Here is an 18359-nt window from a genome sequence, read left to right as displayed (position 1 = left end):
AGACAGCGTTAATGAAGTCTCTTACCACAAAAAGCCGTATTATAGTTTCGCAGTATTATTTCACGCTCTGACATTTTAAAGGAGTATGAAGTGCGTCAAAACACTGCATTTTTGATAATTATTTTCTGTTGTGGTTGTCTGGATCAATTCAGAGATAAGGTACCACACATCGCTTTGGTTGTTATTTTTGTAATAGGTTATAAACATTACAGAAAGACGTATATTAAAAAAAAACATTAAAATGTAATTATTTATTTAGTCATGATTTAAAAATATCTTTTTTTTAATTGGGAAGCATTTAACCGTTTAGGTAAGGATTTGTATTTTTTTTTTGGTATAAGTACATTTCTTGTAAAAGTTTAAATAGAAAATAAAAATGTGTGTAGTAAGCTGACCCATATTACTACCACTGCACTGTCCTTATGCGAATTACTAGTAAACTGTTGTCTGCGGACGAATAAGTCAGCATTTATTACGTTTGCTTACAAATACCGCAAACCGTTTGCTATCATGGGATAACAACTATCCTATGTTACTCTGTGGGCTCGTTTCCCAAAATTGCAAAATGTTTGTGGGATGAACACGAATGTTTTCCAGTATCTGTGTTTGTATATTATTCATAAAAATATTGATCAGTCATCTTAGTACCCATAACACAAGCTACGCTTACTTCGGGCTAGATGGCGCTGTATGTATTGTCGTGGTATAGTTGTGGTATATTATTTATTATAGATAAATTGTAAGTGATAGCCACAGCCAGACCTATTGGTGTTTAAAAGTCAAGTCTAAATAACTAACCAAATATATTTAAAATAACTAAATAAATTATAACCACCAAATATACAAAAATATAACAAATGATAAATTACACTGTATAGGTTTAGGTAGGCTACTGCTTCTGACAACAGCCTGACCAGTAGTATTAATGGAGGTCAGTGGGCTAGTAGGACACTTTTTATTTTCTATCCCATTTGTTTTTCACAGGGGGGTGTATGTGTGTCTCGTTCACACATAGTATCTCGTTTCCGACGGTAATGATCGCAGCACGACATCCCGTGGGTTGGTGGGTGGAACATTTCCACCTAGTCCTGACGCCCGTACTTGTCCTCGGCGAGTAGGTGTAACCGTTTATTTTAATCATTTGCCTCCCTCTTTTTGACAGAATAAACTCCACTGAAATATATATACACATTAATTTATTAAGCAATCCGTGTTATTTAGTTGGACATAATATAATCTTAACCTTTTTTTTTTTTAGCGTGGTGGAAAAGCTTTATTGCTACCTCCAACCCTTGGGCAGTTAGGTTTTTATGTGGGACTCCCCCCTCTTAAGGGGGATACCCAAACTAAAAACAACCGCGGCATGTCCCTCTTGTTGGTTTTGTTAGACGCCCGGGGAACCCCTTGTATACCTCCCGGACGCTGTAATCTTAACCCTGATTTATTGATGACAAGACTGAAGTGTATCGAAAATTAACTCGTATTTACATCAAAATACCTACCGGCCACAAGGCCAGCGTGGTGGACCACGGCCATAGCCCCTTCTAATTATACAAGGAGACCACAGGCTACGGCCTGTAGTGGGCGTAATGGGTTGATATAATGATGATGATGAGCAAACACTGAAGAAAATAAATAAAACCGTCCACAGAGTCAAGTACCAAGTTTCATGGATAATACTTGACATAATGACAGACTTTCATACAAAGTTTAAACATCTATTTAGGAAGTATTATGTAAGTTTATAATAGCATTAATATCCCTATCCCTATCCCTATCCCTACTAATCCCTACTTATATTATAAATGTCAACGTAAGTTTGTTTGTTACGCTTTCACGCAAAAACTGCTTAACCGATCCCCATGAAACTCTGTACATATATTCTTGGAAGTGTTAGAAGTAATAAAGAATACTTTTTATCCCGACATTAAGCTCGGTTCCTTTGGGAGAGGGGAGAAAGTGTTTGACGATTGTACACCATAACTCCGACAAATTATAACCAATTTAAATAATTATTAATATTTGTACTATAAGAGGTTATAATATCTGTTTAATTTTGCCCAAACTTTGTGTAGATCTGATGAATGTGGTTGGAGATAGAGGAGGTTTGCTGCTGTCCGCTGAGTAGTTCTACTCAGCGGACAGCAGCAAACCCCTCATTAAGGCTTAGCGATACTGAATACTTTAAATTTTTCATTCTCATTTTTCGGGCATCAGCTAGTATATCATAATTATCTATTCTAGTATATGTACATCTATACCATTTATTTTGTGCCTTTTGAGCTGAGCACGAGCTCTTCTTAAAGAATTATTCAAAAGGGTTATCGAGTCTACCGGTGATTCTAGAGCGGGCAGTTACCTTGGCCAACGAATTAGTTTGGCCATCCGAAGGGGCAATTCTGCCAGCATCTTAGGAACTGTGCATCGCTGCGGTGGTTTCGAAGGCGTTTTAGATTTTATTTAGTTTTACATAATTTATTTTAAGTTATATTTATAAAACAAATGTGATTAGTTGTTTTTATACTGGTATTTTTGTAGTTATTATGTAAATAAGATAAACTAAATAAACTTACATGAACGTACTTATAAATACATACTATGTATCTATGTTCATGTCAATTTATTTTATTTTATGTAACATACTTTATGCACCATACACTTTCCACCTTTTTATCGGCTTCGCACGATCAGGTTGCCTTTAAAATATCGCTTTTAGTGATAAGGCCGCCTTTGCATCCTTGCACTAAGTACTATTAGTATAAGTGATTTCTATATAAGTAGTTTATTCTATTGTATTCTATTTTGTCTATTTATTTGGGGGTGGATTATAAAAACTCTTTCTTAGTTTGAGGTAACACCATAAAGGAAACCTACCGTCTAAATTACAAGTGTCTAACCCCAGCAGCTAAGGATGTGTGTTAATTATGAGTCATTCAGGACTTAGAATTTTAAATATATGTAAAGAACTCTTTTCTCAAGTTCATATATCGAACCTTAAAGTCACCAATTTTTTTACAGTGATGAGAGTGAGTGAAGTGACATTTAAAAAAGATATTTAAGAGTTTATTTTAAGAAGACATTATTGGATTATAAAGACCTGAAGTAAGGGCTTTAAATGTTGTTTCTTGTATTTTCACAGAAACGCAATTTCGTCTTTATTTCAACTACCCATTGAAGGGAGTATTATAAACATTATAATATATATAGATTTATTGTTATTTAAGTACTCTTATTTCACACATATACACAACAAATTCATTTAAAACTCACACAACACACAAGTACCTACTGAAGTGCCTTAAGGCGTTTATATATACATATCACAGAATTTAGAACCATCAGAATCCGTGTACACGACTAATATTGAAGCGTCTTAAAACACTCCACTTTAGTAGTGTTTCTCGAACTGGTGGCTAGTAACTTTATTCCATTTAGCAGTTGACAGTCATTATTTTACCTCTAAGGTTCTAAACGTTTGCCATAAAATGGAAAAAGTTTGTGAGCTAGTAACTTTCCACGGGTGTGAGACGTGTGCAGGGCGTTTTCACTGTTTTTGGACACAAATCACTGCATGCAATAATGGCTTAACAAGTGTTTTGTATGTTCTCAAATCTGTGATACATATATGTTTAATTTTATTCACAACAACTCTTAAATTAATATGTCTCGTCGTGGAATTGCTAGTTAAATTAACTATATATTAATAATATAAAGCTAATAAAGTCAGTGCAACTTTTGATTGAATAAAAGATTCATCTAGTGCTTTTAACATCCTATCACAGTAATAAACATTTCAGACCTACATAAACACTCACACTACAAGTTTATATCAGTCACCCACAGATTAAATCAGAACTTATTAAAGTTCTGACATAATCTGTGGGTGTGCAACAAAATGGTGCTTGTACATATTCCATAGAGCTTGAACATGCATTTTTATATAAAAAAAACTTACAGTGCGTAGAAAGTTTCGCTTACACACAATGACTTTTTTATTATTAAACATGCTCAGTCCTTTTAATCTATCCGACCTACAGTAACTTTAGCTCCGCACACCAAAATATAGAAGTTGGCGTTTATTTTTTTTATTTTTTTAATAAGTAAATATACTACGATAATACACACATCGCTATCTAGCCCCAAAGTAAGCGTAGCTTGTGTTATGCGTACTAGGATAGCTGACGAATATTTTTTACTCTGAAAAACTTTCATGTTCATCACACAATCATTTTTCAGTTGTGGGAATCGAACACACGGCCTTGGACGCAGAAAGCAGGGTCGCTGCTCACTGCGCCAACCGGCTGTTAAATGGCAATAATTGAAGTTTATCAAAAATTTTAAAAATTATGAAGCAGCTGATCAATTTCAATTCCACTACAAGTCAGCCCTTGACTGCAATCTCACCTGGTGGTCAGTGGCGTGCACAGGGTTTTTGACCAGGGTATGCTTAAAAAAGGTAGATGCCATGAAATGGAAAAATCCTTTACATTTATAAGTTGTACGCAAATTTTAGGGTAGGCAGAGCTTTTGTGCATGTATGAAGTGCACGCCACTGCTGGTGGTATGTGATGATACAGTCTAAGATGGTAACAGACTAACCTGCTAGCGAGTGTTGCAGTTATACTAAACGGTTACTACGCGACATCTTACCGAAACGATAAATCGCTTAGCGGCACATGATAAATCGCTTGTCAGTAGGGCGGTAACTAGTCACGGCCGAAGCCTCCCACCAGACCAGACCAGAGATAATTCGGAAATCATAAATTCCCAAATTGCCCTTTCCGGGAGTCGAACCCAGGATTCTACAAAATACTTAAACCGCAAACTATATGAATCGGCGCATGAACCGGCGCACCGCGCTGCTTGCAACCAAAAATCGACGCATGTTATACACCAATCCTATATTTTTTTTTGCCCTGCACCTAGGTGAGACAAATTAACAGGGTCGCTGTTTGTAAAACGTAAAAATAGACACCATATTTAAATTACCTATAACACCTCTACTTTTTATTTTTTAGGGGGGTGATTGTGTGCCTCTTTGATAAACACTGGTATATCATCCACGGTATGGACAGTGGCATGGCATTGCCGGTCTCTGTGCGACGAACATCTCCATCTCACTTTATCTCCACTCGTTGTAGTAGAAGTGTACGTGTACCCGTTCCTTTTCAACATACGCGTGCCCCGACGTGACGTCACGAATTCCACTGAAACCAAAAAAAGTCTATAGTCTCCAAGCCACATCGTGTAAAAGCAGTCAGAGTACGGCCAAAGCCTCGAACTAGACAAGACAAGGGAAAATTCAGGAATTATATGAATTGGATATTTTCAAAATGCACCTGCCGAGATCGTGCCTGGGACCTCCCACTTAAAACCACACCTCACCGCTGCGCCAGGAAGTTCGTTTAAACTTAAGCATAGCATATGTTACAATGACACTGACAGCATCTTTCAAACGTCAGAGCGTGATATGATACGTGATAATAACAAACACTATTCCGACATTACGCCACTTTCGTTGGAAGTTCCTGTGGAATCCTTTTCGTTTAACTACGCTCAATTATCTTCTGAGCTATTTAAATAATAAATAAATAAATGTATTACGACAATACACACACCGCCATCTAGCCCCAAAGTAAGCGTAGCATGTGTGTGGGTACCCATAACACAAACTACGCTAACTAGACAACCTATGAATCGTTAAAGGAAGTATTGAAATATTTGTAAAAAAAAAAATCAATCATTCCACTACGACAGTACACTCATCGCTATCTAGCCCCAAAGTAAAAGTAGCTTGTCTTATGGGTACTAAGATAGCTGATGAATATGTTTATGAATATAATACACATAAATACTTATAATATACAGATAAACACCCAGACACTAAAAAACATTCATGTTCATCACACAAACATTTTTCCAGTTGTGGGAATCGAACCCACGGCCTTGGACTCAGAAAGCAGGGGCGCTGCCCACTGCGCCACTCGGCCGTCAAATAATAAGATCAGAACATTGACAGCGCTTAGTTTATGACCTCATCGACCGCGACGCCTTTTAAAGAAAATGTGTTTGTATTATATTAATAAATTTATAAATAAACCGTGCTTTTTAATTAAATCAATATATATTAAAATGTTACGTTGGTTTGCGTACGCTTCAAAAACTCAAAAAGTTCTGCACCGATCGAGCTGAAATTATAGCATGATATATAACACGCATTAAGGATTGTTTTTATCTATTTTTCTCAACCATTCAATCACAATGTGCCACAGCGAAGCTTGGCAGGATACAGCTACTTTTAAATAAGAACATACGAGTAACATAATAAAATGCCTCAAATAACAATTACATTGATTTTAATAATATTTATTTTATTTTACACCGATTTTTGTTACGCATATATTATTATCTTTCTGATGATCAGTGGGCTTACTTACTACAATCGCAAATAAACTAATATTTCCTTAGAATGTAATTTTATATGACATATCTTTACACCCACAATATAAGGATTATAACTCAGAAGCAAGGGCCTCAACAATAATAAAATAATACTGCTTTAAGCGATAGCAGTTACATTAAGCCCCCTGACTCTATGATAAGTGTCGACGCAATACATTTAGATTTGAGATCATAACTATAATTAAATTGCATTATAGACACCGAATATTCAATATATTCAATGAAGATAAAGTTATATTATACACGTTCGTAGCTATAAATAATTAAATAACTATAAAGACATTAAGATTTTGACATCATTAACTACATAATTAAATTGCACGCAATATTATTATATAATAGGCTGGAATGGCAGCCCCGAACTGGATAGCGTAGCGTTGGTCGGCCCCCAACGAGGTGGACAGACGACATTAAGCGCGTCGCAGGTAGCCGCTGGATCCAAGCGGCTCAGAACCGTGGAACTTGGAACTCGCTAAAAAAGACCTATCCAGCAGTGGACGTCTATCGGTTGATGTGGTGGACGAATAGACTAAGCAGCTTTCGCCGATGCGTCTATATCATTTCTTGCGCTCTTTGTCTTTTTGATGTTTATCCAGTCTATTCTTAAACTGACTCAGTGATCCTGCAGTCACTAAATCTTCAGGCAAGGCATTCCAAGATTGTACAACTCTATTGCTGATAAAGTGCTTGGAAGGATTAGACGATGCCTGCTGCTATTCAAGTTTGAGACCATAGCCCCTTAATCTGGGGTTACTCTTTTTTGAAAATATTTCCTCAAAATTTGGAATGTTGTAATACTTATTTAATATTTTATAAGTTTCAATGAGATCGCCTCTTTCTCGCCTACTTCTGAGGGTGCTGAGTCCCAGATTTGCAAGCCTTTGCTCATATGAATGATTTTTCAATTCTCTTGGCAGTTTAGTGGCTCGTCTCTGAACCTTTTCAAGCATTTCTATATCCTTAAGAAAATAGGCACTCCAGACCTACAATATATTTAAAACAACGGAATATATTATACATTCAATCCTTATTAGTAATTTAGCTCTTTAAAAATCATCTTTTAAACTTTTTCTTTCAGAAACAATATTTATGTCACAAATGATTTACTCAAAAAAACATTCTTCCCTTGTGTTTTCGCACAAGCTGGAGTGGGAAGCTTCGAAAACTGATGGACGTTGGCCCAAGATGCTGGAATGGCGACCGCGCATCGGGAAACGGAACATTGATATAACAAAAATGTAGAATATTTTAAATTTTAAAAACCCCCGATCTTCAATATCCCTAATCCCGTACGTTATAAATAAGTGAAGAATCAGTTTCTGTTGGCGGCCATCTTGGATTTGAAATTCGCCATAGTGTATAGTATACTACTAGTCCAGCATGTAATCCGCAGTTTTGTGGCAGCGGACATATTGGACCGATTTTCCTCAAACATATATATCTAAGAAGATATATATGTTTGAGGAAAATCGGTCCAAAAGAGTTAAAAACACTCCCGAAAAATTCAAACAAAATAAAACGAAATCCTAATCGCTTTATCCGAACAATGCCACAGACACACACACACGCATATACACTCATAAACACACGGACAGGTCAAATTTAAAACGCCCCATCGTTTCTACGTCGGGGGTTAAAAACTAGGTAAACGAATACTCAAACGAGTTGCTAGACGCAAGCGGTAAACAATCGTTGAATTTTGAACTCCCTTCAAAAGATATTTTTCAAGCGGTGAGCCGACTACCGACTGTCGTAAGTTATTCGTACTGGAAGGTGGTTGTGTTCATCTTTAATGTACACCAACTGGTCTCCGATGGTGTGCAAAGTGGCGTGGCGTGGCTGTTCTGGTGCGAGGAACATCTCCACCTGACCTTATTTCCGGTCCTTGCTCTAGAGGAGAAGGTGTATCCGTTCAGCAGTATCAGACGCTTACCCATCTTGGAGCTAACGTATCTCACTGAAATAAAAAAAAAAACTGGTTTTAAACTGCGTGATGATCGCTCACGTATTAAAACGTTAGAAACCTTATCGAACTTACTGTAACTGCAATGTTTCATCATGAGCGTCATCAGCCTCAGTATGAAGTGTCCCAAAGCTGTACAACTTGAGCTCCCTTAGGATAGCGGGTTGGCGGGCTCAAGCATATTTTATACCATATTAGTGTAACTTTAACAACTAAATAGGCTTTATGACGTCACGATAAATTCAAATTGGCTAATATGATAAACAAACTGGACAAAGACCAAAAAATATATAAATTAAACCCACGTCATTTCAACCCATTACCGGCACAATACAGAGCACGGGTCTCCTCCCACAATGAGAAGGGGTTAACACCGTAGTCCACCACGCTGGCCCAGTGCGGAATGGTGGCCTTCACACAACTTTGAGAACATTATGGAGAATTCTCAGGTACGCAGGATTCCTCACGATGTTTTCCTTCACCGTTGAAGCAAGTGATATTTTAATTACTTAAAACGCACATAACTTATAAAAGTCGGAGGTGCGTGCTGGGATTCGAACTCGCTCCCCCAAAAGTGAAGTCGAAGTCCTACCCATTCTTATTCTTATATACAAGCTATCACCGCTTCTTATTTGATAACTTACACAAGTTTGGGAAAGAATGAAAGGTCCGATTCATGAATAATTGCATGAATGAATAAATATTTTTTATTGATAAAAATAATATCGATACATTATAACTAGCGGACCCCAGCGCCATCTGTCGGGCTAATTTCTAAACCATCCAGGGTGCCAACCCTTAGTTTAGAAGTTAGTTACACGTTAAATATTATTTATTTCCAAATGTGCGAAAATACTCTGAGAGCTGATAAAGCTGCGGTAGAAGATACATTTTTACCCTTTCCCCGTGGATATAATTGTCTCCTGCCCATCAAGCCGTACAGATACTGAGAAACATTCATGTTTATCACACAAATATTTTCCAGTCATGTCGAATCCAGAGCCTTGGACTCAGAGAGCAGGGTGGCTGCCCACTGTGCCAATCGGCCGTCATCACTATTTATTTATTTCCTTCAGGCAACTAGGCCAATAAGAAACATAAAAATTAGTAGAGTTAATACAAACAGACGTACCTGACGTTTCAAAAGTGCTTATAAAGTAGGCCTACTTGAAATAAATAAATTTTGAATTATGATACAACACTTAAAAACATAAAACAATTCCAATTTATTTTAAAAAATCAGAAATATCCGATAATCATTTTATTCAATGGATACAGATTACTTTCTTCCTTTTTTTTCCTTTCTTTGTTTTGCAGGCGGGTGATTATGGCCCTCTTTTATGTACACCGGCACGTCATCCACGGTGTGAATGATGGCGTGGCAGCGACGGTCTCTATGGGTGGAGCATCTCCACCGCAACTTACTGCCGCTAACCTTGATAGCGGTATATGTGTAGCCCTTACGTTTCATCATACGCCTGCCTTGGCGGGACACTATGTATTCCACTGAAAACAACACAGTAATGTTATTAATTTTAAATATATTCATTTGCGGTTTTAATAATAATAAAAATATTTATTTATTTGCCAAATTGTGGGTACATAACAAGAACACATTTCATTAAACAGACCCTTCACAATCGACTGTCACAGACAGTGTGCAAATGTTTATAAAAATAAAATTTAAATGACATTACAATTTAAAGAATAAAAATACAATAATCAGAAATAAGTAATAATGTCATTTTAAATTAATTAGGCAAATAATACAATTACAAATGTTAGTAGAAAAGTTAACTAAGTAGGTATATTGGTAAGGTAAACTTCCCTTGTGGGGGACCGAGTTTGATACCTGGCACGTACCTGCAACTTTCCGAATTTGCTAGATTAACGGCGAAGGAAAATATCGTTAGGAAACCTTTTTTTTTTCTTCGGATTGTGTGTAGCTGATTAACCCTAATGATTTTAACAGTGTAACGCGGGCTTGTTGGCGAGCCTCGGAATAGGGCTCTGCCAGGAAGAGTTTGAACCCTAGGGCTCGAAGAAGCGAAGGGCTTCGGCCTGAGGGCTTCGGCCTGAGGGCGCCTCATGTGAGCCCGAACCTCGGTGTGAGGAAACCTGCATGCCGATCCGCACTGGGCCAGCGTGGTGGATTACGGCCAGTGGCGTGCATAGAGGGTATGCACAGGGTATGCAGATGATATAAAATGAAGAAAATCTCCGATAAGAGTTATAAAAAACTTAAGGATAGGCATTGTAAGAGTTATGGAAAGCCTACCCTTGAGTAATTATAGCTAATACTGGGGACTTTCTTCATTTTGTATCATCTGCATACCCTGTGCATACCCTCTATGCACACCACTGATTACAGCCTTAACCCTTTCTCATTGTGGGGGGAGACTCGTGCTCTGTAGTGGGCCGCTAATGGGTTGATATGATGATGACATAACGTGACATTATTGTTTGATAATATTAAAAAAATAATAAGTAGCCAATAATTTTATTTTCAACAACAATAACCACAGTTAGGGCCAGACCTGTCAAGTTGGATAAGCCTAAACGAAAGTTTTATCACTTTCTCACTTTATGTAAGTGACAAAGAAAAACTGTTAATAATAATTTCTGACAAATAGCTGGTGAAACAGATCCTTGAATAAATTACAAAGATTCCATGAAGCTGTACAAAAGTTTGGTGATCAGCTCTCTTATATAACGTAGTATATAATATTTATATAGTATATAATATATAAGTTATTTTTAATTTTTTTCGTCGAAACAAGTAGAACTATGAACGATGTTCAAATGGTAATTTTGATGGGTAGCCTTATGTTAAGTGATCAGCGTCGTCCATGAGCATCCGCAGCTCCATGTGAGCCAGCAATGCGCTATAAGGGTTTTTTTTATCCACCCCTATTATAATCCTAAATCGTAGTTTTCAAGTAACACATTAGATGGGATAGTTTCGGAAAATCAGTTACGAAAGTTACGTTAACGAATTAATAAAACATTGTTAAAGCCGTCAGCGATTTATTATGATCGGGTCGCATGTCGTTCTTATTCCATCTCTCTTCTCTCTCCTACGAGAAAGGAGGCTTGTGTCTAGTTATGGAAAGTTTATAGATTTATGATAATATTTAAATATTACCCTGAAAATAATTTGCGTGCCAATTTGGCGTGGTACGGTTTAGATCTTGTTTAGATTACATACCTCTTCTGTAACCACCAAATAAATAAAATTAATTATTTGATAAAAATGTGAAAGCGTCCTTATTTCATGCAGCAACGAATTGATTGTAAAGATTTAATGTTTATGGATTGTATGGTTTAAATGTAAAGCGTCGATAAGGTACTCATTCTTTATGTTAAAATATCTGAACAGCCATATTAAAGCATTAACAAGAAGTAATGGTTTCGATGCATAAGGGCAGAACATAAAACATTTGACATAAGAAAATAACAAGTCTGTCTTAAACGTAATCATTTATTATAATATAATATATTGTTTAATTTTATTGTTCGAAAGATTTAAAATTAAATATCTCTATTAATACAAAAACATTTAAATGCAATTAGCTGTCATTCATTCCATTAATCTATATATATATATATATAAAAGAAAGTTGTGTTAGTTACACCTCTCATATAACTCAAAAACGGCTGCACCAATTTTTATGATATTTGATTTTTTTGATTACTCTTATTCCGGACTAGGATAAAAAGTATTAAAATATAGTATTCATAAAAAATGTTTGGCGGTACGACGTTCGCCGGGACATCTAGTATTATATATTATTATAATTAAAAATTAAAATAATAAATAACGCTTCTAATATTTAATAAGCCTTTAATCACCCGGTGTGCTGGCCGGTTGTGGGTGTGTGTGTGTGTCTTTCACGAAAACAATCCTGTCTTCCACAGTGCGAACAATGGCGTAACAGCCACGGTTGTTGTGTGTCGAGCATTTCCACCTAGTCCTTACGCCACTGTGAGTCGCGATGGAGTATGTGTAGCCATTCAACTTTATCATGGGCTTCCCTCTTTGCGACTTGACATATTGGTATAAAATAACTGGAAATAAAACACACTTATTACGGACAATCCGGGATTTGGTATCAATTACGTCATTCTACACAATATACCCGCGACTTGCAGCGTCGCATCGCACGCCAGCAATAGTACAATAAGGTAAACAAGTAGCCTTACTTAGCTAACTTTACCTTCCTCGAAAGTCATCCGAAATACCAAAGTAGTTCGAGACATGAGGGCTCAAAGAAAAAAGTACACAAAAACTGTTCAGATTTGGATAGAAGCAGGCGTTACTTTGCGGAAATCCATAATATATTATGAAAATTAAGTTTGATTTGCTATACTCCGCGAACAGGAGGAGAATCTGTATAGTGTAATTTATAATTACTTCAATTCGTATACTCCACACCAAACAGATCCTCGGCAATGTATCCTCTACGCACGTTTCGCTCCGAAACCAGAGCATCCTCAGGAGATGTTGACTTTACAATCAATAATTGTTAAGAATTATTATTATTATTGTCTGTGTACACTTGAGTGTCTCAGCTAACAGCTGGTATTTCAGGTGTGCACGGACCTAAGTCAAGTGCACACCCAGAGTCAAGTAGAAGGTTGTGGTTGGACATTATTGTGATTGTGTGTGGGTTCACCAGTTCGATGTGTAGGCTCTTCACTACCCTGTAAGAATTTACGGACTATCCTGCAAGTGTTCAGGATTACAGCTTTTTGGAGAGATATGTAGGTGAATTCCGGTAAATTGAGTAAGCTGAGTGACTGGTGAAGTTGTTTGGGAATGACACCTGTAGTGGATAATACTATGGGAACTATGCTAACTTCATTAAGCCGCCACATGCGCTTTATCTCGTCTTTAAGGTCTGTATATTTAGAAAGTTTTTCGGATATTGTGTTTTGTAAATTATGTGTGTTGGGTATAGCTATGTCTATGATGATTGCAGTTCGGTTCTTTTTATCTTGAAGTGTAATGTCAGGTCTATTGTAATGGATTGTTCTATCTGTAAGAATTGCACGGTCGAAATACAGTCTGTATTCGTTGTTTTCGAGAACTGATTCTGGTACATATTTATAATAAGGTATGGGTTTCAGATTTGATATGAGATTATATTTGTAAGCTAACTTCTGATGGATAATATTTGCGGCTTGATCGTGGCGGTGTTTATATTCTGTCTGCGCTATTAATTTACAAGCGCCTGTTATGTGCTGTATGGTTTCAGAATTAATATTGCATTTTCGGCACAAGTCCGTAGGCAAGTTTAAGATCCTCATTATATGTCTTTGGTAGTTGCGAGTTTCAATTATTTGGTCTTGTATAGCAATCATGAACCCTTCAGTCTCAGGGAAGAGTTCGCCACGAATTTAATTATTATTATTATAATATAATTTTATAATTATATAATTTTTTAATTATTATTATTATTATTATCTTTAGCCGTTGGAATAAGCGCCAGCTCTTGGGTCACCAGACATCAAGACCAAATTATTTTTTTTTTTCATATTATAAGAACTTCGTGGAAATCCATGATAACATTTAACCTTTTGCTAAAGCATTTAATTTTTTTAATTCTCATACACAGTACCATACAGATCTGTCATAATATGATTTACGCACGTTTCGCACCAATTCAAAAGGAGCATGGGAGATGTTGACTTTACATCGTGCAATGACTAAATGACGAGTTCGCTAAATGAGTCGCATTTAATACCTTGTATGCCCCCACTCAATCTAGCTGGCCCACTTAAGACTAGAACAGTTAGAAATTATTAAATATAAAACAATGATAGGTTTGAATTAACGAAGGAATAATTACTATATGCAAGAACCTTACGTTAATTAAATATATTCAAGAGTTATAGGGTTCTCATATAATAATGCTGTATTATCAGGCAGTTATATAAAAAATACATAAAGCCACTTACGTTTATTACAATTATTATTGATGATATTTAAATAACAGGATATCTATAAGAGTTAATTTTCGTTCGTTCGCTTGATAAATGATTTGCACTCTCGCAACCGGAGAGTTGATTTAAGTTATAAAACACTGCCACAACAAAGCAAAATGGACCCTGTTCTTTGGTTTTACAAAAGCGCTTGCTGGTCAGACAACATTGAGTTTTAACACAAGGTGTATAAATTAAGTTTTACTCAGATTGTATAATGATTTTTTTTTTACACACGACACATCGTTAAGTAGAACAGCATCGTACGTGAGTGTAACATCCTGTGTTTGTAATTACATTTCGTAAGGAGGCGGGTGTGTATGATGATCTTTTACAAACACTAGTCTCTCCTGTATCGTATGAACGAAAGCCAAGCAACCTCGGTTTTTGTGGGTGGAGCAAGGCCACCTCACCTTATACGCTTTTTTCGCATTGGAGCAATATGTATACCCGTTCAGGAATATTAATGGCTTCCCTCTTTTTGATATCCAATACTGAACTGAAAATAAAAAAAATATTAAGTTTATTGTATCGAATTAAGTGTGTTGTGCATTTTATTGAAGCCGTGATAGCCAAGTGGGTAAACCTTTAGCTTCTTCACGGAGACTGTGTTCGATCACAGGAGACGCACCTTTAAATATTCGGAGTTATGTGCGTTTTAAGCAATTAAATATCAATTGATTTAACGTTGAACGAAAACCTCGTGAGGAAACCTACTTGTCTGAGTGATCTCATATTTTTGGTAGTGTGCGAAATCTACCAATCCGCACTTGACCGGAATTGTGGACAGCGTCCTAAATTCTTCCGCCGCCGCCGCTGAGACCGCCTTTGCGAATTTTTATTTTTCTTGTATTTATGTTTTCTATATTATTCTTTATTCCTTAATTCTGTGCAATAAAGAATTTATCTATCTATCTATCTATCTCTCCGCACCCGAATCGGTGAAGCCGCTAATGGGTATAGAAATAAGATTGGATGAATTAAATAAATGTTTAAAAATACTACGACGTTACGCGCATAGCAACCTAGGCCCCTAGCCCAAAAGTAAGCGTAGCTTGTGTTATGTGTACTAAGATAACTGATGAATATTTTTATGAATAACATACATGAATGCTTGTTTCTATCTTTCTTTTCTTTCTTCAATTAATTTAATAAAAGAAGGCAGTTATCGATGCAGTCGGGTTTTTGAATTTTTTTTTTTATGTTTGTACCTGAGATATCACCATTCTATACCTAAAAGAATGTGCTAGCGAGTGCTTGAATATGCATAATCGCTAATGAGTATTGACGGTACTATTGAGACGTACCAGTTTGACTCGACCTCTCTGGCGCAAGGGTGAGTGTCGTGAATTTAAGTGGGAGGTCCCGAGTTTGATTCCCGGTACGGGCTACTTGAGAATTTGTAATTTTGGAATTAGTCTGGTTTGATGCTTTGGCCGTAGCTAGTTACCAAGGCTTTGGCCGTGGCCGTGGTTAGTTTTTTTTTAGGCGTAAAGCTTTATTGCTACCTCCGACCATTGGGCAGGACGGTGGTTACGTGGGACTACCCCCTCACTCCCCACCCAAACTAAAAACCACCACGGCATGTCCCTCTTGTTGGCTTTGTTAAACGCCCGGGGAACCCGTTGTATACCTCCTGGACATCTACCAACCATCTCAACCGATTGTTGGACTCCCGCGTTATGCTAGTTACCACCCTACCGACAAAGACGTGCCGCTAAGCGATTTAGTGTTCCGGTACGTTGTCGCGTTGAAACCGATTATGGGTATGACGACCATACTCCCTAACAGATTAGCCATCTACTATCTTAGACTGCATCATTACTTACCACTAGGTGAGATTGCAGTCAAGGGCTTACTTGTAGAAGAATTAAAAAAAACTAGTAGCGAACAAGTAGTAGTGTGAGCGTAGTAGCGTAGTAGAAGTAGCGTGAATAGGCTTTTTCTAGGCAAGCGTGCTCCAACCTAGACCTCATCATTGCTTTCTAACGGGCATGATTGTCGTCAAACGCTGGCCTATCGTTAATAAAAAAAAAAAACGAGAGCTACGAAGTGAAAAAACTATATGAGTGAGGAGATATTGTTAATCCTGATTGCCTTCAAATGCGATAAGAATGATCATAAAAACACGTGTTTGGTATCAGACCGTAAAAAAAGTTATATATTATATATCTCGAATAAAAAAATCTTAAAACTGCTAGTGATAGGGTGGCGGGTGACTATGATTTTCTTTTACAAACACAAGTTTATCTTGCACAGTGTGAACAAATGCTAGGCACCCACGATTCTTGTGTGTTGAGCACGCCCATCGCTTCTTCCACCCATGTCCCGGATTGGAGCAATACGTGTAGCCGTTTAGGTAGATTAAAGGCTTTCCTTTCTGTGATCTCACGTATTTGACTGAAATTAAAAAAAAAAATTAAAGTATCAGATAACTATCTACGATTTACGATGGATGCAGGCACGATCATATTTCAAATCATTAAATAAATAAATAAATATACTACGACGATACACACATCGCCTTCTGGCTCCAAAGTAAGCGTAGCTTGTGTTATGGGTACTAAGATGACTGATGAATATTTTTATAAATAACATACATGAATACTTATAATATAGTTCCCAGTTGTGGGAATCGAACCCACGGCCTTGGACTTGGAAAGTAGGGTCGCTGCCCACTGCGCCAATCGGCCGTCATTAGTAGTGTATTTAAAAAAAAAACTAGGGAGATAGTCATGCCAATTAATACAAAATTATGAATGCATAATGCATGCAGGCTAAGGTATTGTAAAGCGGGTTGTTGAGTTTTAATGACCATCAATAGAATAGAATAGAATAGAAAAACTTTATTGCAACACAATAGGCAAAGCACAAGGAAAACAGTATACTAATAGTACTTAGTGCTAGGGTGCAAAGCCGGCCCGATCACTAAAAGTGATCTTTGAAAGGCAACCTGAGCGTGCGAAGCCGATAAAAAGGTGGAAAGTGGATGGTGCGCAAAGTATGTTACAAGTATTAAAATTAAATCAAATCAAATCAAAATACACTTTATTGTACACCAAATACAAGGAATTAGAACAAAAAAAAGAAAAGGTACAATAGGCCGCCTTATCGCTTAAAAGCGATCTCTACCAGGCAACCTACCAAAGTACATGAAGTAATATAAACTTACATACTACATTTACATAACAACTACAAAAATACCGATATAAATGTATCTATATAATAGAATAAATATTTACGATATATATTTTTGCTATTATAAACTTACATAATACTCAATAACATAGATAAGTAATATTTTGTTTTAGCGTTGTTTAAACAGGTGAATAGACTCGGAATGACGTATTTGTTAAAAGTGAATGACTGGTTATAGCGCTAAGAGCGAGATGCAGGCAAAACGCTCTTTACCTTCAAGAGCGTTTTTCCTTTTCCCAGCATCTCTTCAGTCTCCGGTCGGCGAATGACAAAAAGCTCGATACCCTTATCTCAAGCTTGTTGTCATTAATATGTAAAAAATAATCAGGAGTAAAAGCTTAGAGTGCTTTCCAAAATAGGAGAATGAACAGCTCCGAGGTGGTACTTAAAATTTCATTGAAAAATAACTTGCAATTTATGGCCCGGCACAGGAATCGCAGTCAGGACCTCGCTATTCGTTGCCACACCTGGTAACCACTAGATTAACGAAGCAGATTCCAATTATCATCATCTTATGTATCAGGTCAGAGAGTGCATGTATATTTATAATGTATATGGATTTGATTGTTGTCTAAAGCACAAAGGAAAAAAAAAAAAATGCTTTGTCATTTCAAGTTTAATTACTTATATTTAAAATTACAATCACTATACCTATTTCAATAATTTCACTTTCTAAATCTTATACGTATGTATGTACAATAACATAATATATAAATTAAAAATTTAATAAGTCAAGCCTTTTTATTTGATT

The 18359-nt window shown here is 36.7% G+C and overlaps 1 protein-coding gene across 14 annotated transcripts in view; it reads right to left on the bottom strand.

The window, feature by feature from the left end:
* LOC120626775 (protein tramtrack, beta isoform) overlaps positions 1 to 18359 on the bottom strand; it is a 548009-nt gene that overhangs the window by 61197 nt on the left and 468453 nt on the right. The window contains exons 5-6 of one of the 14 annotated variants that reach the window (XM_039894478.1): positions 12278 to 12493; positions 9690 to 9931 (exon numbers count right to left, since the gene is read on the bottom strand). The exons of 12 other annotated variants lie outside the window; for them this stretch is intronic. In XM_039894478.1, coding sequence (XP_039750412.1) covers positions 9705 to 9931; positions 12278 to 12493 — 443 coding nt within the window. In that variant the 3' untranslated portion in view covers positions 9690 to 9704. Of the gene's footprint in view, positions 1 to 9689; positions 9932 to 12277; positions 12494 to 14688; positions 14910 to 16693; positions 16811 to 18359 lie in introns of those variants that run through there. One more of the 14 variants, XM_039894489.1, reaches the window with a different exon arrangement.

Source organism: Pararge aegeria, chromosome 10 (assembly GCF_905163445.1).
Source record: "Pararge aegeria chromosome 10, ilParAegt1.1, whole genome shotgun sequence".
Taxonomy (NCBI): Eukaryota; Metazoa; Arthropoda; class Insecta; order Lepidoptera; family Nymphalidae; genus Pararge; species Pararge aegeria.
This window is presented reverse-complemented; position numbering and strand designations above follow the sequence as displayed.